The sequence below is a fragment of the Aspergillus affinis genome (genome assembly GCF_023601865.1).
Source record: "Aspergillus affinis strain CMG 70 chromosome Unknown NODE_115_length_114903_cov_91_584772, whole genome shotgun sequence".
Classification (NCBI taxonomy): Eukaryota; Fungi; Ascomycota; class Eurotiomycetes; order Eurotiales; family Aspergillaceae; genus Aspergillus; species Aspergillus affinis.
The window spans coordinates 71,998-94,999 of NW_026515896.1; the positions used below are offsets into that span (position 1 = coordinate 71,998).

Here is a 23,002-nt window from a genome sequence, read left to right on the forward strand (position 1 = left end):
TTCAAGGTCAGAAAACGGCAGAACAGGTGCAGGGATTGCATGGAAAATCCCGGAAGGGGCATGGAAGACCCGAATATTCCCACTGGGAAAGGGATACGAGGTCTTCCATGCGGAACTTCTGGGAGTAGTGCGGGCCCTACAGATGGCAAAGAAGGTGGGAAGCCAGGGACCAGTAACTATCCTATTGGACTCCCATTCCGCCATTGCCAGGCTGCAGCATACTCAAACAGGGCCAGGACAGGCCCTAGTAGTGCAGGCACACATGGCCGCCCAGGAACTGCAAGCCCAGGGTCGCGAACCCACTATACAATGGGTCCCAGGGCATGCAGGGGTAGAAGGAATTGAAAGAGCTGACCAGGCAGCAAAGCTGGCCACTAGCAGACCTCCAGGAGCTGGTCCAAGGGAGATCTCTTTGGCCTTTGCCCGCAGAGCCCGGACAGAGGATATTCAGGCACAAAGACAAGAATGGCTCACCAAGGAGCTCAACCGGCGATCCCAACAGGCCCGACGGTCCTACAGGCCACATAGAACCTGGAAGATTAATCCATCAGCTGAGGTAGCTTTCAAACACCTGTCAAGCCGCTTTTTTCAGTTGAAGTCGGAGCATGCAGCTGTTGGGGTATATTTATACCGGATCAAGGCCCAAGATAACATGAGATGTCAAGGATGCGGAGCATTGAAGGAGACTGTGCATTACCTTCTTTTTGAATGTCGGCAATGGCGACACCAGCGGGACAAGCTCTACAAGGATCTTGAGAAAGTTGGAGTTATGAAACCTACTGCTGCAGAGGACTGCCCAGAAGAAGGAAGACTTCTCGGGGAGCCTAAGGCTACTGGGGCTCTACTATAATTCCTGGCCAGCACCAGTGTAGCTCTTCCTCGGGGGCATCTGCAGCGGGAGGCAGAAAGAGTCCAGATAGGCAATGGATGGGGACTGGAAGCATTGGAGGAAGCAGACAGGACAGGAGAAGGGTAGCTGGGAGGGTAGCCTAAGCGGACTCTTAACTTAGGCTGCACCTACCCCCTGCTCCAAAAACACAAGGAGAACACTCACCAGAGGCTTGAAGGCCCTGCGCATACAGGCGGCTTGGGGCGAGGAAAAGGATTAGAATGATCATGGAAGGGGGCATACCCCAGGAACACATAGGGACAAGAGGCAGCGAGCTGCTGGCCTCGAGTTCATGGAATATCGTCTGTCATAGCTTTAGGGCTCGATACGGACAATAAACTTGATTAAATAATTAAATAATATGGTTATTTCCAGCTACCATCTTCCTCTCAACTAGTTTTCCGTATGCGCGTTTAAGCGGCCCAAAAACACCAACACCAAGTGACTGAAAAAGATGAGATGTATGCGGAGGCATACAAAGACCAGATAATTGCATTCTCTTTGCAGAAATCATCAAAATCTGCAGTTTGGTGACTTGAATGGCCATCAAGAATGAGCAACCGCCTCGCACCAGTTGAATGTGATTTAGAAAAAGGATTAAACACTTGCTTCAGCCACTTAAGGCCTATTTCATCCGTTGTCCAGCCATTAGCGCTATTGGTGAGCTTCCAATCTTGAGGAAGATTAGACTCTTGATACCAAGGAGCTTGGTGTTTTTTTCCTTTCAAGATAACCACTGGTGGTATATGAATTCCCTTAGAGCTCACACATTCAATGATTGTCCCATTTACGATTCCCTTGGATAAATCTGCGAGGACTCTCACTGCGCTCTATTACAGTAATAACCTTCGACGTTGTACAGAGCCCCATTGCAAAGCCAGTTTCATCAAAATTCCAGATATCATCCTCATGTTTGCCGTGTTCTTGAATCGCTTCTTGTACAGTCGCAAGCCATAGTCTTATAACCTTTGGATCCTCCTACTTTGCACGCTGGTATGTTATTCTTCGATTATATCGTGTACGCAGTGCTGGATGGCGTTTGATAAAAGTAAATGCCCAGTTGACACCTATAGTTGCAGTAGGATCTTGTGTGCGCTTGTAAAGTGATATCGGCGCTATTCCACGCAGAAACTCCGGTAGAATTTAAAAGCCACGTCTATCTGCATCTAGTAGGTGCTTGGAAAGGACTTCTTCTTTAAGGGCTGTTAATTTATGGTTGTTGGCGCGTATTTCTGATCGTGATTGAAATCCATTAAGCCGCTTCCAAAAGGTAGTCTTAGGCACCCCAAATATTGCAGCAGCCTTTGATTTTGATTGTATTTTTATTTTTATTTTTATACGCGTCAATAGCCATTTGAATTCAGGCTTTTTGAGGAGGCATTTTTGTGTAATAATGATAAAAGAATGGCGTGTTGAAAGTGATCAGTTGAGGATTTTCGGAGGCTGCGGAAACGTTCCCCTCGCCCGTGGATTACGTTAGTTCAGGAACTTAGTTACCGTACTTGATCACCTGACGCACGCCCCCACCTGACGCACGAAAATTGATTCTACACCGATATTTTGAACATCTTTAAACCTCAATATCTTCATCAATATGGCTCCTATTGATGAGGCGATTGCAGAATTAAACTCCCTGAAGCTTGAAGATAGACCTACACTTACTTTTATTGCGAAAAAGTATGGAATTCATAGGTCAACGCTATCAAGAAGATTCCGCGGCGTTCAGCATTCCAAAGATGAGCAATACCAGGAGCAACGATTGCTTAATGATCGGCAAGTGAAAGTGCTTATTTCTCATATCAATCGATTGAGCGAAAAAGGCCTTTATATATCATTTGAAATGCTGCGAAATCTAGCTCACGAGATCTCTGGTAATCGTCCTGGAAAACAGTGGCCGAGCCGCTTTATAAAGCGATATAGTGATGATCTTATTTCTCGCTACACAACTGGGATCGATTCCTCTCGAAAAAAGGCTGATTCTGCGCTGAATTACGCATTATATTTTGAACTTTTGACTCGCAAGATTTCGGAATACGATATACAGCAGGAAGATATCTATAATATGGATGAGAAAGGCTTCCTAATCGGAATGCTCAGTAAAGCGAAGAGAATCTTCTCTAAGCCATTATACGAGAAGAATGGAATGAAGCAACGGCTTCAGGATGGAAATCGAGAATGGATTACAACGCTCGCCTGTATCTGCGCGGATGGGACCTCGCTATCTCCGGGTCTTATATACCAAGCTGCCTCTTCAAAACTTCAAGATTCCTGGCTGCAGGACTTCGATCATTCTCTTCATCCTTGCTTCTTTGCATCCTCGCCTTCAGGATGGACGAATGACGAGCTAGGATACGCGTGGCTGCGAGATGTATTCGATCGAGAGACAAAAGCGAAGGCGAGGCGGCGTTGGAGGCTTCTCATTCTTGACGGCCACGGATCTCATGTCAATATGAAGTTTTTCGAATACTGTAAGGCAAATAAGATCCTTCTAATGACTTATCCGCCTCATTCTACGCATTCGCTCCAGCCACTTGACGTTGGAATCTTCGGGCCTCTCTCTACAGCGTATAGCGAGAGATTAGAACGATTTCTGCATGAATCTCAAGGTCTTTGTCATATCACAAAAAGAGACTTTTTTCGCCTCTTTTGGCCGTCATGGGAGAGCGCTTTATCTGCTGAGAATATCGCTTCTTCGTGGAAATCGGTAGGTGTTTGGCCGTTGAATCCTGATATCGTCCTATCGCGATTTAATCGGAATGACGATAATCGGCCTTCATCTAGTGAGTCATCTCGCTCAGTGCTTGGCGCAGAGGATTGGAGGAAGATTGAGAGGCTTCTTAAGCACGCAGTTGTTGACTTATACGATCAAAAGGCCAAAAAATTAAGTTCTACGATGCATTGTCTGTCTACAGAGAATGTCCTCTTAAAACTACGCTGCCAGGGCCTTGAAGAGGCCCTTCTTCAAGAGAAAAAGAAGCGTCAGCGAGGAAAGCCTCTTTTATCTGAATTACGGGCCCCTGAGGACGGCTACGCGGTGTTTTACTCTCCTAAGAAGATTCAGCAAGCTCGTGACCTTCAAGCAGAAAGAGATGAGGCTATACAGCTCGCCAAAGCTTCAAAAGAAGAGGAAAAGCTTCGTAAACAGCAAGAGAAGCAAGATCAAAGGCTTTTGATTGAAGAACGTAAACGAATCCGCGCTTTAAATCGAGAAACGCGGGTTCGTGAGGCAGAGGCAAAAAAGCAGAAAAAGCGGGATGATCAGCTCGCTAAGCAAGCTGATATACAGCTTCAAAATGACATCAATATCGCTCAAACAGGCAAGAATAAGGTCCCTACAACCCCAAAAGGAAAGAAATCGAGTGGTAGAGCTGCTGCAGAACCTGAAGTTGTTGATGAGCCCCCCCCCAACGCTTAATCGCCGCGGTAGGCAGATCCGCCTCCCTGAGCGCTTTCGGCAATAAAGAATATTGTAAATAGCTTCATTATAATGCATTTATTCAACATTCTAAAAATCCCTATATAATACTAAATGTGTGTGGCTCTAGAGCTTCATTTCTATGTAGGTGCTGAGGTAAAATTCGTGCGTCAGGTGGGGGCGTGCGTCAGGTGATCAAGTACGGTACCTAACTAATCGGAGTGATTAGTGATCACTCCGAACGAAACTGGTGGAATGCTCTTCTAATCTTGAATTACGACTCTAAACTCTTTAGACCTTGACTACTGAGTCTTTCAATGGATCGCGGACTCGTCTCCGTCCATGTCGCATTCTTTTGTCAATCACTCGCATCATGGACCAGTCATGGCCAATCCAGATGTTTGGCGACCTGCCTTTCTTCCGCTGGGAAGATCTTAACAGCGATGCCCCGACATCCGCCCCAAATTACCCATCCATACAGGAGTCGGCAGCAGGTAGTGATATCCCCTCCCTGCTTCCGACCCGCTCCTGTCCTCCGCCCGAATCATATGTCTCCCAACCCCCTCAAAGTCAGGAATCCCGCCTGCCTAGTGACGCAGTCCCCTCGGATCATTCTCGCCGACAGAAGACCGCCAAAGCCGCTCTCTCCAAATCGACACCTCGGCGGTCCATGAGATCCCCGGGACGGCAATCCAAGACGGGTGCTGCGGCGATTCAAGAACCTGGCAATCCGCGCAAACATGTTACAAAGTCATCAAATGTCGCTCCTGATGAGGTTTGTAGTATACAGGTCGACCCCATAACAGTACCGTATATGCATTAACCAAAGGACAGCGCCGCCGCACGCAGCTGCGCCTCGCACAGCGTGCGTATCGGACTCGCCAGCAAGCGACCGTGAAAGGCCTCGAAACCCGCATCTCCCGGTTGGAGACCGTCCTGGAAAGCATGAGCTCGACGGTTCTATCGTTCAGCGCGGAATTACTTGAATCCGGGGTGCTGGAGTCGTATTCTGGACTGACTGAGAGTCTGCGCGATGCGATCAAGACCGTTCTTTCACTAGCATCCGAGCCCAGCCCTGGCAGCAGGGCTCCGATTCCCGACGAGCCTTCACAATCCGAGGAAGCCGAAGACCCGTCCCCTTCTTCAGATCTTGCACCGACAACGGGCTCGCTACCCAGTATCTCCTTCCCTGCGGCTTTGGGTCACGACCCGCCTCACTTCACGGATGCGGATGACTTCCGCACAGTCAGCTCACCAGCAACCGCTAGCATAGGGTTATCCGAATTTATTCACAGACTCCATGTTGAAGCCCTCTACCAGTCATACCTCGCTTTATCCAACCATGCCATTGGACTGCATCAGCTCCAAAGGCCGTTTGGGTTCGCGCTCAGTATGCTGGATCGCGGGACCCTGGCGTCTTATTTCAAAGCGGAACTCGACGCCATAGCCAACCGGAAGCCACTGGACGGGTGGGAGGCAGTGCCTCTGTTCAGCTTGGGCGGTGCGGGGACGCATTATCCCCGCCCGGCCTCGATGCAAACCCGAACTGAGGGCCGCCCATCGTATTCCCACCGACGACGGGGCACGCGGGCAGTGTCTCTAGCCCGCGTCGCGCCTGATGTCCTCGGGACCTTCGAAGGGACCTGGTTTGACTTGCATGATCTGGAAGGATTTCTGCTGGAGAAAGATGTGCTTCTGCTTCTGCCGACGGATGATCCCAGTACGGGCTCATCATCAACGCAAACCAGCATCAACGTCGCTCGTCTTATACCAGGTATTCTCGGTGCCCCTGCTGATATCAGCGGACAGATGATTCTGACTCTCCATAGCATTAATCAGTAGGGGAGTGTGCCTGGGGAACACTCCTGGCTTTCAACGCGGGGACGTGGAGAAAGCCCTGCATTTGGCCACGATCTCCTGAAATTCCATGATCACGACCGGCTCCTTTGCATTTGACTTTACGTCTCCATGGCCAGGTGCATGCCAGTATTGCAGTGGTATTTCAGACACCCCAGAAGATTGAAGCCATCGGCAAGCCATTGCCGGTCATCTTTAATATGATGGTGTGTTTTGTACCAGCGAGCTCAATGCCACTGAGACAGGCGTTTTCAATAGTAATCTTGCAATGCCATGCTCAAAGGGATACCGTATCCTCGAAGTCCAACAGGTGGAGGGCTACCACTGTAGAGAAGCTACTTGCTGTGAATGCATTTGCGGGACTGACTCGACCTAGGAAAGCAAGATGGTAGAAAATCTCGCCATGCAATGACATGCATCTTAGCCTAATAATAGCAGGTGCGATGAGGAATTCATCCGGAACCAGCCATTTGGTCTCGAAGTAACCTTTTCAAATCAAGTTCGACTGTTACTCTATGAAGTGTCTAAAGCAAGCTATCGTCTCTCGGTCCGATATGCCTAGAAGGCACAATCAACAGTTTCTTGCCCTGGGGATAGAATATCAATAACTCGGGTGCCGGTACGCTACGTTAGCACAAGTGCATCCATTTTCTGGGAGATGTTGCAAGCTAATAGAACACGATAGGTTATAGTATGCCTTTGCTGGACTCGGACATTGCCGTGGCGAAGAAAGTATTCGACGTAAACGTCTTTGCGGTTGTGGCCGTGACCCAAGCGTTTGCGCCGCTTCTGATCGCTTCGAAAGGGACCGTCATCAATATTGGATCTGTGCTTGGCAAAATGCCGCTTCCTTGGCAGGGCTTTTACAAGGCTAGCAAAGCTGCCGTCGCTCTGATCACCGATCAGATGCCCATTGAGCTCTCCACGTGGGGAGTCGATGCAATCCTTGTCAACACCGGCGCGATAAAGACGCATTTTTTTGACAATCTGGCCAGCCAACCAGTGTTGCCAGAAGATTCGCGTTATTATCCGGCCAAGGGTGTGATTGAGCCAGCATTGGCCGGAAGCGAGGTTGAGGGAAATGCTATACAGGTAGATTCGTATGCTGAGATTGTGGTCAATAACGCGATCCGATCCGATCCCAAAAAGCATCTCTGATCGGGAGGAGGCGCTCTGCTGACTCGGTTACTTTGAACATTTGGTTAGTCAACCGTTTGGGTATTATCCCCTTGCCCACCAGAACTAGGATTCTTTTCTTGTGGCTGACTGATACACAGGACGTTGTGATGCCTCGTGTCGCTAAATTACCGGACATAAAGAATATGACCTATGCTTCCGAGAAGGCGGAACAAGGTCGCCAATAGGCAAGATAGTGAAAATGGCTCTAGTATACTTGTGAATTCAACAACTGTCTTGTTTGTTCAGCAACCATCAGAGTCAGGGATAGGTTGTGCATATGGGAGGCAGATTTTCTCATTCTTTTGAACATTCGGGGGCCGGAAACTAGGATGCCTCCAAGTTGTTTGCCATGGACGGTAGTAAACCGGATATTTGGCGGGCCCTTGAGCGAAACGTAGTCATAAACGAAAAGGGCATTTCCAAACCTCATTATTGGATGGAATCGAAATGATTACTTTACAGTCCGACGGTGGCGAATACTCATCCTCGCCGCGCTGAACCTCATCCAATCCCTCCTCCTCAAACTTAACATAATCAGAAATTTCTCGGCTTCTGGGGGATTTGGGTATGGGGTATGATAAACCTTCGCCTCTACGATCGCCGAAGCCAATATTTAACTGCCACGCAATGATCCCCGTGCAGACCCCCGCGTTCGCAGTTCATATCTTCTGACCTCGTCAGCACTTCCTCCTCAGCGTGACTCGATCCTTTCTGAGGTCTAGATTCGACTCGCCATAAAAGCGATCGTGACAGATCGGTCCCTGCCCCGGCGGTTACTGAGCATGGCTCTAGGCAGTGCGTTGGAGCAGGGCGCGCAAGTCAAAGATGTCTCGATCCCAGCAATCAAGGACAACGAAGTTTTGTCATTAGGTCATCGTACCAACAAAATTCACTAAGCACATCAGGACCGTGCCATCGACCTAAAAAGCCATCGGTCAGTAAAGCGGTTTACACGCACGAAGAGTCTTCTTACAAACTTTGCCCCCCTGTCCCGTGGTACTTCCAATCAACATGGTTCAGTCGGGTCGCTAGGAAGAAAAAGTATTCCCTCATGCTGAGGGTGTTGGCGTCGGCGAAATCTTTCCCCAGCATTCCACGGTGAAAATGCTGCTGTTGGGTGTAACCATCTATGTGATCGATCCGTCGAAACGTAATTGACCATTTTTGATGATTCTATACATCGAGAAGAATTTAAGATCGCCTTTTTTTTTTGGATGGATTGACGGGGGCACCGCTTCATGGCGTCGAGGTGGCCGTTAAGGAGATTAAATAGGCGGATATATCCTCGTTTGCCCGAGTAAAGAACTGCGGTTAGAGTGTTGGTACCAGTCATTGACACATTTGTCTTGGCCGTCTGCGAGATACAGGGCGTTTCTGGCCGTAGAATCGAGAGCAATCAATCACAATCTCGCGGATATGGACCATGTTGAAGTGGGTATTCCGCACACCAAATTTGAACGGGCCCGAAACTAGTCGAGAGGTTTCACGAAAATGGCTTCAGTATGGGTGCAGGCAAATCCATACCTGCACCCATACTCATCTTAATACTTTGCCACTTAACCTGGACAGTATAAGAACAAGTAGTGATGGTATAATCCACGATATTGACTTACCCAGGACTCTACGTTCACCCGGCTGTAGGGACGTATTCCACTCGGCGTTGACCTCGCCGACCAATCTGGTCTGGCCGTTGGTGGTAGTATCGGGGTATATACCCCTCTGAATGAACCCCCGGTCGACCTATCCCCCTATCTTGCTTGCATTCCCTAAGCCCGAAGCGGCTTTCCCACCTGCTCCAAGGGCTGAGGGTTCCCAACGACTCGTTTGGATACCCCTCTCACCTCCTCGAAAAATCCCGACCACTGCACGATCTGATCCGGGAAAAGAGTCCACGGCCTCTCCGCCTTTCGAGTCTTCTTGGTGGGACGGAGGAGCATGTCGTCTAGACGACCATATAAGATGGCCTTTTTCTCTGGGTTGTTCATTTTGATGGAGTAAGGCAAACGTATGTAAAGTAATTCAAAGAGATGGTCAGGTAAGCGACTGAGACCTGAAGATGAAGACGTTTGGGAATGGAGTATTTCACTATTGGCAATTCATTAGGTGGTTTACATATCTTTCAGTGAACTTCCGACACTTTCGAACATATTCAATTTCCCTTTGGTATTCCATTTACTTTATCTACTACATATCAATCCACATCTTTCCCACAATATATTCCACTACTTTCTTGTTTCTGATACATACGACCACAGGGTGTGGAGAACAGGGCTTCCCGTCCGCTCAGCCGTACTTAAGCCACACGCCGGCAGGTTAGTAGTTGGGTGGGTGACCACCAGCGAATCCCTGCTGTTGTATGTTTTTGTTTTGGTTTTTTTTTTTCGCTTCCTTACAGCCCTGTCTGTCTCTCTGTCTTCAGGCCCTTCGCCACCCCTTGACCTGAAGCTCACCTGGAGCCGCCTGAACTACCTGAAAGTTCTCTATTCTGCACCCAGCCCGTTTCACGATCCCTGAACGGTTGACGTGTCCTCTTGGCCAAACCATGACCAGTCAAATAATACTCATATATTAGTGTCAACAAATAATATCTTCGGTATATATCAGTAATGCAGTGGTTTAATGAACAAAAGGATGAGGGTCTGCATTGGAAAACTATCTACGTATCCTAGCTACTAAATATCCTCAATCTTAAGCATTCTAACGCGTATAGCAATAAACAATGTCCAAAATCGGTAAAGGAGTGTTGCGATAATGGCTGATTAATACGGAATCCTCCCTAGCGTTGAGATAGCGGTCATTTTGGTTGACAATCAGTCTCTAAATATGGCTGGGAATTCTCTTTTCATCCTGTATAGGTATCGTCTAGAATAATGAAGGGAGAATGAACTGAGGACATCTGCTATCATTACACATGTGTGTATTCATTTAGCCCGACCCCTTGCCATAGATGATATGTAGTCTACCACAACTATATCTAACCTTGTATCCCTAGTTACAGTGTTCTACTACATCTCGATAAATTTTTGATAGTATTTATATTGGTTTGTCCACTCCATCGGTATTTCGCTGAATGGTAATACAGATCTCGCCCAGAGCGGCTGCTAATAGGCTTTCTGTTAGGGCGTCAAATAACTGCACCGGTAAGATTTATATTGAGAAAAGAAGAAATTGCTCCGGAATCCCGATTTTTACTGCCATAATGTCCGAGCGGTCGTAGCGGATCTGACGATACGATAAAGTTAAGATTTTCTTATTTATGTAGAGAAGGCTGCGATATTGCGTTGACTCCTCTATATGTTGGACGGTAGAGCTGCCATGCGCTGTAATTGTCATAAGTGCGGTATACCTTGACTGGTGCTCCCTGGATCAGCAAGATATCGATACTTTTGGTTTGGTGATCATTGATCAGGCCCTCTATCCCTGGCCTGGATTTTATGCTGTTCAAACTGTAGCAGAAGAAGATTTTTTGATATAATTATAAAAAATCTATATCAATCGATACTTAGTACCTTCAATTCTAGCGAGATTTTCGAACACTTACCCAACAATAAAGTCAAGAGAGCTTTGGTAGCCTTCAAGATGGCCAGTGTTCTGGTGTAAAATTGCCTCCCAACGCTCTAAAATATATGCCCCAAGTGCGTCATGTACAAGACGGGATCTGTACTTCCTAGACAGCGGGCCCTCACCATCCGCTCCTATTGACGGCAGACAGCCAGCGTCAGTGGCAGAGCAAGGGGATAAGAGATCAGCCGAGGATGGACTGGAGGGGCCGAACAAGAGGTCAAAGTTTCAGGACTCATGAATGAGAGTTAATATTGTTTTAGTCCTACAGGTTCCTTCATCTTCCATTCTTCTCATGATAAACGAGTGCCCTGTCGCTCCTCACTCTCGCATTTAGGGACCGAGGTCGCTATCTTCTACCCATGAGCCGTTTCCACCAATTCGTCGGGCCTGACCTTGCCTTACGCTTATTGTCATTTATTTGGTGTGTAGGCGCCGGCGAGTGTGTCAGTTTACTTGAAGCTGCATGATCTGTAGAAGATGGCGTAAACGAAGCTGGAACAGATGAGGACGGTCGGTCCGGCCCATGGGAAACAGATTGGTCCGGCATTGGTAGAGTCGACTCGTCCGATACGAACCAGGCTGGTTGATTCGGTACAGACAGCTGACTTTGTACTCTAAGTAACTGACGAATCTGGCGCTCTACCTCAAAGTCGGTATCTCGCTTCCAGTATCCTGCTCGGTTGAGCCGCAGTAAAACGTTACCAGGTAAAATGAATTCTTCCCAGTTCTTTCGCCCTGCGGGGATAATGTTAAAATCCGCACCCAGGTCAAGAAGCAGATTCATGATGGAAAGCATGCCTTTTTTCGCGGCGTAATAGAGCGCAGTCCTCCTTCCAGAGTTTATACCATTGATATCGTGACCTAATTTGAACAGAAGTTTGATCATAGGGACGTTACTCATGGTAACAGCTTGGCGAAGGTTTGTGACGGCCCGGCAACAGCGCGACTTGCTGAACGCTAAGTTGCCGGTAGCTTTCTGGGAATGGCTTGTCGGCCCGCGATCCAGCCAATCTTCTACAGTGAGGCCGCTTTCGTCGAATAGGGTCTGAGGCTCTACAATGACGGATTTGTCGAGCAGAATATGGACAGTGGCTAGATCTTAACTGTAAATAGCCAAATGAAGAATAGACCAGCTGTGGTTGTCCTGCTGAGAGGCAGTAGACCGTATACGGTCGTCTTCTAAGAGGCACTGGATGACCTGGGAGTGCCCCATAAAGGCAGCGTAGTATAGTGCAGTCCAGCCGTGGCATGTTAACTTGAGTGGGTCGGCTCGCTGTAGGAGGAGCAAGCTCACAATAGAAATATACCCTCCATTTGCAGCACAATGCAACGGTAACGTACCGTAAGAGCTGACAGCATTGGGGTTGGTACTAACGTTCAGCAACGAACGCACAATCTCCAGATAGCCTTCCTCTGCTGCCCAATGTATCGCAGACTAACTATCGCGATCACGATGATTCGGATCCTTACCACATTCGAGGAGTAATCGAACAGTGGTAAGGTTACCAGAAGCTGTCGCTTCTTCCAAAGGCAGAGTCTGCTGCGTATTTCGGGTATCAGATATGCTGGCACGGTATTTAACAAGCATTTCAGCAGTCGGAAACTATCCTAGACTAGCTGCCCAAGCGAGCGCAGACTTTCCATCCGCGCTGAATGAATTGACATCAGTGTCCATGAACACCAGTCCCGCAGTGGCGGCTTCTTGCCCGGCCACCACAGCCCAGAGAAACGGGAAAAATCCAGAGTTATCAATGATATGTAAATCCGCGCCGTGTTTGAGCAAGACTTTCATGCAGTCGATGAAGCCTTTCTCCGCAGCGTAATGCAGGGGCGTTTGGCCATTTTTGTCCCTAAAATTTGTACCTGCGCCGCTCTGAAGTAAGGACTCAACCAAGCCTAGATCGCCGGCCTGTACCGCGTGGTAAAGCTTCGTCATTCCTAAGTCGTCTTTGTCCTCTAGGGCGAGTTCTGTCACTCGTGCAGTGATATCCTTTTCGCGGTATCGCAAATTGCCATCTGCAGCTTCAGTGTTATCGTCTTGGAAATCCAGGTTCTCGTCGTTCAGTACGCTATTCATAGATGCACGTGTAATTCCAAAAGCCCCGCCCGGCCCATTATCTTCTAACGGTTGGTCGCTATCGACGTTTTCCGCGTTCTCGTTATTATTGCTGGGAAGCTTTTACAGTGTAAGCAGAGCAATTTCCTTTATATAACCGGCGACGTGTGACTGGAGAGCCTCACTCGAAAAGACAGTGCAGGAATCGGCCTTTCCCGAGGGTTGAAAATCGTCGCCAAATGGACACTCCAGTACCTTATCGAGAACTGGCCTTCGTGCGGCGTTGCTGAGGGTCCCAGCGTGCGCTTCAGGCACGCCGTGCTTCTTGATAGAATGCTCCTGGTACTGGATCTCTTGGTCAAAGACGATCGGATTGTGAGAAGGGGCCCTGCACTCCCATATATGCCCGTGAGCAGTCTGCATGTGGCTGGCCCAGGTTTTCGATGTTTCGAATGTGAGCGGACCGGTCCCGTGCCCGTGATGATCTCCTTCCAGGCAGTGTGAAAAAACACAAATAAAAGGTTCCAGGTCTCCAATGACATAATTTCTGGTACATATTAGCTACTTGTTCCCATAAAACGACAGGAATGATCTGCTTACTGCTACAGCAATGGCCTTGTACTGTTCTTGAACTCAACAATGATGCCGCAGTATGGACACTGCTGCGTCGGCGGTATCGGAAGAAACGACAACTTGTCGTTCACGAGAACAGATTTAGCCCGGGGAACCTCAGTTGTGGACTTAACGTAGAGGTCCGCAACGGCAGTTTGTCGAGCAGTAGTCGCATTCGTTGCTAGCGCTGGCAAAAAGGCCGGCATCGTGTTGGTCCTCGCAGACTTTAGTAGCGCGCTCGGCGCAAACCGTACAGCCGGCGCACTCACCGTCATTTTAGAGAGTTGAACAACGGCTGGATTCTTTTCCGAGCTCTGAATACTTAGATCAATGCGCCTTCTATGGGAGCGCTGATAATATAGCCGTCGAAGTCGTAGCGCGTTAACTTCGACTAATGCTGAGCGGAGCGTCTCTGGCGCCTCCGAGAATCGGAATTTAATATAGCATTTGGTATAGAGTCGCAACTTATCTATTGCCTTGTTTGCCTCTTCGTCGTCTCTGTACCTTTCGATCTTGCGAGCCCGGTTGGCTTTAGCGGATTTTTGAACAGTATTAGATAGACGGAAGAGCCGCGTCAATGTTCCGCTGATTGTCTCGGTAATCTTCAGAGTGTTCTTTTCTGCTGGATTGATATCGCTCTCTGAATCGCTTGTGTTGTCGTCGGCTCTCCTTGTAAATCCAGAATTGCCATATATTAAAATGCGTTATCTTTTTCTGCTCGAGATTTGTGGTGGTCGGTCGTCAATTGGCTTCACTGTTGTCAAGACTCTCATTAGTCTTGATCTTCAAACCATCCGAATGTGGTACGGAAAGTACTCACAGGACATCAAGGTATCGTAAATAATATCCAGGAACTGATGTATGATATCCGCAGCTACGAGACTGAATCGGAGTCTGTAGTTTAGCGAGACATTGGGCGGCCCGTAAACATCCATGTTTGATGCCTATAGAGTAAAGCGTGCCAGCTGGTCGTCTATAATAGTAGGGTCTGGCACGATTTCCGGCATGACCATGTACTTGTGGAAAAGAGACTGGCATTGTGTCGCATGGTCTGCGATAGTCAGGCTAAGATTATCTTGGAGGAAGACATCTTCTATAGACTCGTCTCCCGCGCACTCGAGACTTTCCATGGTGAGGGGGCGCAGTGCGGGCGGTCGCGAGACCTTCTGGATACGGCAAAGATCCAGGAAGCCGATCCTGGTCTCTGTATGAAAAGGACGTTCTAAAGGTCCTAGGTAAGCAAATCGCGACTGAGGCTATAAAATTGTCGCACAAACTGAAAGTGTCAGATAATGTGAAAGCAGCATGTGTCTTCGGTACTGCCAAGTTATAAGTCTAAAATGCGTTAACCGCTCGCAATCAGAGGCCCGGCTGCGCTACCTGGCGGCCAGATCAACATGCACGACTCGATTGGCCTGCGAGCTTGGCCGGTCTGGCAGTGTGACAGAAGAAATGAGAAGCAAGGGCCCGTGCGGGATTTCGACCCAGGGGGCACGTGGGTGGGTGATTGTTACAAACCGGGCAGCGCCTAACGTAATCCGACACTGAACTGCCGGGACAGCGAACCGCCGCTTTCCTATATAACTACCACTATAGGAATTGCAACTTCATCATTTTATTCAAAATAGATATATAGATTGGATACTCTTCTTCTTTTCTATGTAAAGACTATAAACTACCTAAGAATAATTATATAACGTAATCGGCAGCCGAGCGAGCCACGTAAGCGAGCGAGCCAGCCGTTCCGCAGCCAATGCAGCCCATATACAATTCTGATTTACATACAAAAAAGTGGTGTTTTTGAGGCTTCAAAACACTGTTCAAATCACCCGTTTTCAGGAAGTTACCCGATTTGGGTACCGTGTACGTATATGGCCTAAATTGTGACACTCACTATACTGAGGCGGTACCCGGCGGCGAGGTTAATCCTCCTGGCCAGGTATGATTCTAATAGCTTTATCTCTCGCGCGATCACGCTGGAAAACCTCCCTGGCTTCTTGAACGGTAAAGCCGTTTAAGCCTGCGATCTTTTTCTTACTCCGCTTTTCCTTGGTGTCTCATTTCTCGTTCGCCCAACGGAGTTCTTGGACTTTCTGTTCTATTAAGACTGCTCGATTCAAGGCTATTTCGGCACCCTTAATATAGCCCAGCACCGATTTCATTGGTGTATCAATCATACCGTTATCAAGGAGTTATTGAAGACTTCATTCTTGCCTCTTAAATTGTTTTGTATCTATAAGCGTTTTCGAAATCGTCGATCGAGAATCTCCACTCCTTGGCCGGCTGGTTTCTTCATAAACAAGTTGGTCAAGTACCTCGCTTGGCTTAAAAGGCACCAGGCCTGAAGCCCTGAAGGCACTCTTAATGTTAACACTCTTGAACGCCATTGGATGAGCCTTTGGATACTCCTCAAGAAAATCGTTTTTATTGATATGTTGATATCTCGCACGTACGAGGCGTTCCACCGAGCCATATTACGCCTTTTTTGGGCGCAAAACAAACGACATCCAACGGCTGACAGAGGTGCGATGATCCGGGAGGCATATAAACAGGAATAATATTGTTTTGATAATATACATTATTAAATTTAGGTCTCAAGTGTGATTCATGGCCATCAAGAATCAAGAGGCTATATTTGCCGACTCGTCGGTTGGTAATCCACGGAACGAAGTGATTTTCAAGCCAGTGTAGACTAATTTCGTTACTCGTCCAGCTATTTGGTGATAAATTAATTCTTTATATAGAAGGTAATTGGCTTTCATACTCTCTATATGATTAGTTCTTTTAAGAATCAAGTACGGCGGTAAGGCCTAGCTAGCGGCGTTAATACACTCGATTGAAGTTACCCATTCGCGATTGCTCGGCTGAACAAGAAACGGTTTTCCTTGAAATGTTGATCAAGTAATCACTTTAGCTGTAGCTTCTTGGCCTACATAGAAGCCCGTTTCATTAAAATTGAAGACGTCTTCATCAATAATTTCGTGTTCTAATATAGCAAGTTGAACACAGTCAAACCAAGCCTGAACAGTCCGCGGATTCTCGCATTTCGCTCTTTTAACATCCAGCTGGCGGCTATATCGACTTTTTAAGGATTTATGGCGAGCAACGAAGTTAGATACCTATTTCTCGCCGACAGAGGTATGTAGATCTTGATTACTACGCTTTCTAAGTAACATGTTGGCTATTTCACGAACCATAGAGTTCCTTAGTGGCGCGCCGCGAGAATCAAGCGAGATAATCCACTTCTCAAGCGATTATTCTTCTCTCTCAGTCAATTTATAAGAACTTGGATGTATTTCCTGGCGAGAATGCCGTCCGTTTAAGCGATGCCGAAGAGTTGATCGAGAAACATTAAAAATCCGTTCGGCGCCACGTACAGAGATAATTTGACCGTTTTCAATAGTTTGAAGGGCCAAGGCGACTCGGCTCTTTTGATAAACCAAGTCTTTCGACGATTTCGGCATTTTTAGTGGTGTGGTTGATGTTCCAATGGCTTGAATTCATGGAGGTGCGGGAATCTAGAAAGGGGTGGCTCGCTCGCTTACGTGACTCGCTCGGCTGCCGATTACGTTACAGGAACAGAGCCCCTCTGAACACACTCTTCTTCTGGCCTTTCGATCATTTCACTCGGTCCTAAGGAAAGTCCGGTATCTGAATCTGAATCTTGAAGCTATATCCTTTACTAAGACATATTTTCTGTATCCGACGTCCGATTTCATATCTCTACCACCAACGGGCCCGCTATGTCTTGGGTCTATAATCCGCTCCACGTCAGTACCGCAATACCCTCTGAACAGAGCGAGCGTTATTACCGTAACTGATGCATTTTTACCTGTCGTAGAAACCGACTGGAAGAAGACTGTTTCAAGCGAGACAGGGCTCGGTTTGGATATCTATGTACAGTTCCTTCAGCTAGTTACCGGTGGACTGCTCCTTAGTCCCGAGGTGAACGTTGAGCATTCGAACAAAACGGCAAATACGTTCGCGTTCGACATAGTGACAACGCTGGCGTTCGAGCCGACCCAGGAATACGTGAAAGAAGCCGTCAAGGCACCAGCCGTGCAGATATGGCTGAGAGAGCCCAGGCAGAAGTTCGCACTCGTCAGCGAGCTTTTCGTCGTCACGGGCATGAAGCTCGTCAAGGGCGCTAAGATCAAATACTCGACTTCACAGAGCACGATGGTCAAGGGGAACCTCGGCATCGATATAAACGCGCTAGGCACGATCTTTAGGCCGAAAGGCCACTGGACTAGCACGAATGATGATGCGACAGAGTCTAATCGCGAGTCGGAATTTGTGTTTGTGTTCCGCGTGAAAAGGCTTAAGTTTGGACGGAAACTGAAGCTTAAAGAGTACAATAAGGGCGCATTTATGACAGTTAGTGGGAAAAAAGATAACAACAAATGTATTTTGATTGAGGACGTAGATAGAGCTAATATCAGGACTGCTTAGGCTGTTCCCGATATGACCGAGAATGGCAACGTATATTGCGTTTTCGTTTAGCCATAATAAACGAATCTTGGACTACAACTGAGATAGATATTAATGAACCTTGTGTGATTGGAGGTTGAGTAAGCCATTCATAGGCTTCTACTAGTATTTGTATATATTCCTTTTGATATCTTTGATTTGCCCGTAAATATCTTCCCTTGTCGAACCGCTATCGAAGAGCACATAAAGTGTGATATAGTCGTAGCCTACCCCCCGCCTCCGTTTAACTATACTCTTGAAGACCGCATCCATAGAATTGTCCCTTTTCAGCTACGGTCCCAGCCTTTCGTTTTCTTCAGTAATGTACTGATCCTGCTGCCGGACAAAATATAGGATCGTTACGGCAAGGCCAGCGGCGATCGGTGTTGCGACCGATGTTCCTGACATAACATTGACGGTCTGGTCGTGTCCGTTCATGCCGGCCGGCCAGTGAGAAAAGATATGTTCCCCAAGTAGACTGAAGTTGACGTCCGTTTCGCTTGCTGTAAGGTTAAAACTGGAGAGGTTACCATTTCCATCGGTTAAGTGTATATAAAAGACGCTAGGATATTGAGCTAGAAAAGCTCTGTCAAGATTTACTTTATCATTCGATGCTGTCGCGAAAAATAGCGTCCGCTTGTTCAGTCCATTAGATACGGCTGTACTCACGAGCTCATGATATTCACGAATCCCAAATGATATTGATATAATGTCTACTTTCCATTGATTAACTGCGTGATCGATGGCCTGCACAGGTTGTTAGGTCAGTCTAAAAAGTCTGCTATAATATAGAGATAGCCTTGCCTTTGCAATGTCATCGTAGATATTAGGTTCCAGAGTCTCTTGTCGCGCAATTCTGGCGACATAGATCTCAGCGCCTAGGGCAACTTTAAGAAGGAGGCCAAGAGCATGAGTGCCGTGCCCGATCTCGTCTCGAATGTCGTGCGGTCCTGTTTTATATACAAAACTTCGTGCGTCCTTGATTCGTGGGTTAGCCCGTTGCTGATCCTCGACTAGGAATGGGTTTTCAGGGTCGAGTCCGGAATCCAAAATCGCTATTCGCACCGGTTCGGCAAGCTCGAAATCAGGATCAACATAGGGATAGATCGACGACAGCAGACTATTCATCCATTTTTCCGAGAGTGGATTCCTGGCAGGTCATTAGTACGATAAAGTCTTATCGCTAATGGGAAATACTTCACTCTTGTGTAGGACCCGTCTGGTAACTTGCATCAAAAAAGTAAAAGCTCTTCTCTGACGGCTCGACGAAATATCTATAAGTTTGTGATCCCGAAGAAAGCTGTACCGATATTCGTAGCATAATATCTGAATAGAAGGATGCGTAACTCACGGGCGCGGTATCAGACATTGAACGAGGCAGACTTGCCCTTGCTGTATTGTTTGCATTAGAGGAATCGATCTTGCCTGTATAGAGGCGGACAACTTCTCGACCGATAGAGCCCCAGCAGGATTCATTCTGTCGAGAATCGAATAAACTCAAGTTCTCTAACCGAATACCCTATGCTTTGAATATTACGGCCTCAAGTCGTTTGATGACGTTTTGGTAGAAGAGCCGCTGAACGCTGACATCCTCGAAGTCAGCGTGCTGTCCAAGGGGATAGTACTCCCCAGTAAGGCATACCTTCGTAGCGAGATAGTAGTCTACGCCAGCGTCGTCTTCCAGAGTCTGAAGCTTATCGAGACAGGTATAAAAATTATTATTAATCTTTCTGGCGACATGCGGGTCCTTTGCCATCAGCTCCACAGGTGTGCAATAGTGAAGCTCGCACAAGAGTATGCCCAGAGCTAGCACACTGGCGTTAGGATAAACTATGTGTTTCGTAGCGCTAGAGCTGTTTCCGGTATCTGTACTGCGGGCTAAAATAATTGGAACGTGCTCCAGTGTTAGGAAAGGTTTTGTGATGTTGGGGAGTTCTCCGCCCTGCTGTAGCTCAAAAAACTGGATCTTTGAGTGATTGAAGGAAAACTGCAGCTACGGTATCTCTAAGAAGGGAAGTAATGCTGAAACCAGTATAACAGCTAAGACTCGTTTTCCCTTGAGTGGCAATACCGATTTACCACGAAATAATTCTTGCTGGCGATTGAACAATGCTGACAAGGATACTGTCTGAGACATGCAGTCGCTACCAAATGTCTTTGGTTGCGGGCGAAGTCTCTGAAATACCCTATCCTCGAGCGCGAAATGCAAGCAATTTCGCTGATCGAGGGACTCTGTGACGCTTTGGCATATGTGGGCAAAGTTAGGTAAATTGTTAGTTATAGGCTCAGATGAGTGCCTCAATGTGCTATTATGTAGGTCTCTGTACCGATAGTGTTAGCGAATAAAAGTCAGTATATAAAGCTTCGAGAGCTTACTTAACAGTAATTTTAGTTTCTTGCAATGCGGTTGCAGATATGGACCGCACGCCGAAGAATACTTCGAAACTCGCCCCAGCCTCGAGATCCTTTTTGTGTCGTGGCAGCGACAATCTTACGCTCAACCCTAAGCACTTCTGGCAAATGCATACCCAGTGTCTTCGCAACGCATTGTTTAAGGATACCAGATGTCTCCTCATTAGCACGGTAAAGTCGGCATCAGAGTCTTCAAGATTAGACTCATAAGTTGGTTTTTTACGAGGCAAAACTCGGCACTTCTTTCTCTCCTAGTCCAAATGCAAAAGTTCCTGAATGGTATCGTTGCATTCGCGTCTCCGTTTACTAACGCGAATGACAGTGTCTGGATCGGCATGCGAATGGCGATTCGGATCCTCGATCATACGGCAAAGCTTCGGATATCGCTTATATCCGGGTTATTGGAAGCTCTGCTCCGCGAACTATCGTTAGTAAGCAGAAGATGAGAGGCCAACAGACCGAAAGACTGGGGTTTGCTGTATATCAAGGATACCTACAAAATCTCTCTTTCCATCAGAGTCGTCTTGAACAAAATATTCAAATGCGCGCAAAGTCCTTGCAACGCTCACTGGGTCAGTTTCGCCAATATTATCGCGCTGCAGAAATGCATCCGTCTGTAGCCAGGCCTCGCGTTTCCGTGATCTCAGTGACGCCGGTTTTGCCGGCCTTTGTAATCGTTTTCGAGCGAATAATCTAAGCACGGATTGCAGCAGGCTTTGGGAATCCGTATCGTCATCCATGGTTGCGCATCTAAGCTGATGGGTTTGAGGATTCCACTGGGATTCTTTGGCTGGAAGAACATCAGTCGATCAACGGAAGTGTGCTGTGTATTGATCAGACTAGGCTGTGTCGGATCAGGCTGTGCAACATTCACATCCCGAACCACAAGACGACTTAGCGTGCTTGGCCTCCAATCCTGTTCGGATTCTCCCTCCTCCAAGTTTACTCAGCTGTATATTAGGGGTTAGTTGCCTAATAGGAACGCGGTGTGCTTCCTGACACTCACAGATCATTCGCTACAACCTGGCGGTTACAGCCGTGCAGCCGAGCCTAGGCCAGAACTAATCAATGGCCCCGGATGTTCACTATCATTCCCACCTGGGCGCCAGCTACTTTTGTGCCACACACAAATCATTGTAAAAGTCGCCCCTCCACCTCAAACCCGAGGCAGCCGCGAGGAGGGCTTAGTGCCTAGTGTCAGTTAGAGTATGGCAATTGTCCTATTGGCTGGAATACGGCCGGTCAAACCAAAAGGAAATGAAAACAATAGAAGAGCTCGAAATCAACTCCGCACACCCAATTGAACCCCATCAGGAAAAGGATCAGCCCACCCACATTACCTGCGCCAATTCCCCTGCAACTGGCACATCGTTATTTCGAGTGACCTCCGCAAACCTGTACATTTTTAGTACGAGGTTAACTTTCTAGTATTGCCATAGGTAATTAAGGTGATTACTTAAATAAGGAACATAGTAATAAAAATATAACAGGAGAGACAGGCTCTTAATTAGTATTTTTTTTAAACCTTTGTATAAGTAACTTACTAAGCCTACTGATACCTTAAATAATTAACTAACTAACTAATTTCTTATTACCCCTTAGGCTAAAAATATAGATAACCGAGAATATGTCGAATTTCTCACAGCCACTAGCAGGCGCACTACACGTAGTCAGCTAATTTCCGGTGGAAGGATTTGGAGAATAGCACAAGCACGGAGGAGTACCTGTGACAGTGCTGGACAGGACACGTACAGATACCCCGCTTTTGTCGCGAGGACCAATTGGGGCTAACTATATTGATGGCATGAACTCCCGAAGAAGGGCCGCGCTCTACTACGCTGCGAAAAAGCGCATGCTTTCCATCATGTATCTGCTTCTCGAAATGGGTGCGGATCCCAATATCCTCCCAGCAGGACGCAAAACCTGGAAAGAATTTATTTGGGATGATGACGTTTTACTACGGCTCAACTGAGCTAGTTACAGAAAGCGAAACAGTGACCCCGAGGTAAAGCGCCGGATCCAGATTGCACTGAGAGCGCAAAGTCAGCCCTCTGCTCCGGATCGATCAGGCTCGTTTGTACCGGACGAGTCCCTTTCATCATCACCAATGCCAGATCGATCGTTCTTTACTGCTCCGGCTCCGTCAGCGCCATCTTTCCCGGATCATTCAGCTTCAGTTATGCCAATCCGCTCACTGGCGCCTACAGACCAAACATATGACAATAAGCGCAAAGCGAAGTCAGACCGGTCGGCCGTGACACGGTTTTGGAAACGGCTGTTCAGATAGGGAATTCATTTCGCAGAGACGAGAGTGGGAAGCGATTGTTGTAAACTATATCCTTAGTCATAGCAGTTATTTATCTACAGTTGAGTAGAATTTTATCTAGCTATCGCAGGGGCTACCATGCATCAAAAAGCGATCAGGGTTACTAGCACTGCTTATACTTTATCTTTACATAACTAGTCTATATCATGTCTTAGTTACGTCGTTTTCGGACCGAATTATACGTTAACCACGTAGGTGGTGAACATTATACCCCAGAAGTTC

General features: G+C 47.5%; 5 protein-coding genes across 5 annotated transcripts; 4 read left to right on the forward strand and 1 right to left on the reverse strand.

Moving 5' to 3' along the window:
• Positions 1 to 142: 142 nt before the first annotated feature.
• KD926_000768 (ribonuclease H family protein) lies at positions 143 to 850 on the forward strand (the record flags this gene model as incomplete). Its single annotated transcript, XM_053104583.1, has 1 exon — positions 143 to 850. One exon carries the CDS (start codon positions 143 to 145, stop codon positions 848 to 850), a length of 708 nt encoding a protein of 235 aa, XP_052952176.1.
• A 1,633-nt stretch (positions 851 to 2,483) lies between these two features.
• On the forward strand, positions 2,484 to 4,304 carry KD926_000769 (uncharacterized protein; the record flags this gene model as incomplete). Its single annotated transcript, XM_053104584.1, has 1 exon — positions 2,484 to 4,304. One exon carries the CDS (start codon positions 2,484 to 2,486, stop codon positions 4,302 to 4,304), a length of 1,821 nt encoding a protein of 606 aa, XP_052952177.1.
• Positions 4,305 to 4,677: 373 nt separating this feature from the next.
• KD926_000770 (uncharacterized protein) lies at positions 4,678 to 7,319 on the forward strand (the record flags this gene model as incomplete). Its single annotated transcript, XM_053104585.1, has 3 exons — positions 4,678 to 5,079; positions 5,139 to 6,142; positions 6,854 to 7,319. 3 exons carry the CDS (start codon positions 4,678 to 4,680, stop codon positions 7,317 to 7,319), a joined length of 1,872 nt encoding a protein of 623 aa, XP_052952178.1.
• Positions 7,320 to 17,315: 9,996 nt separating this feature from the next.
• On the forward strand, positions 17,316 to 18,075 carry KD926_000772 (uncharacterized protein; the record flags this gene model as incomplete). The annotated part of the gene is made up of 3 exons (XM_053104586.1): positions 17,316 to 17,346; positions 17,414 to 17,949; positions 18,025 to 18,075. The coding sequence occupies 3 exons, from the start codon at positions 17,316 to 17,318 to the stop codon at positions 18,073 to 18,075; spliced, it is 618 nt and encodes a 205-aa protein (XP_052952179.1).
• A 1,486-nt stretch (positions 18,076 to 19,561) lies between these two features.
• On the reverse strand, positions 19,562 to 21,194 carry KD926_000773 (uncharacterized protein; the record flags this gene model as incomplete). Its single annotated transcript, XM_053104588.1, has 2 exons — positions 19,562 to 20,002; positions 20,952 to 21,194. The coding sequence occupies 2 exons, from the start codon at positions 21,192 to 21,194 to the stop codon at positions 19,562 to 19,564; spliced, it is 684 nt and encodes a 227-aa protein (XP_052952180.1).
• Between the last annotated feature and the right edge of the window lie 1,808 nt (positions 21,195 to 23,002).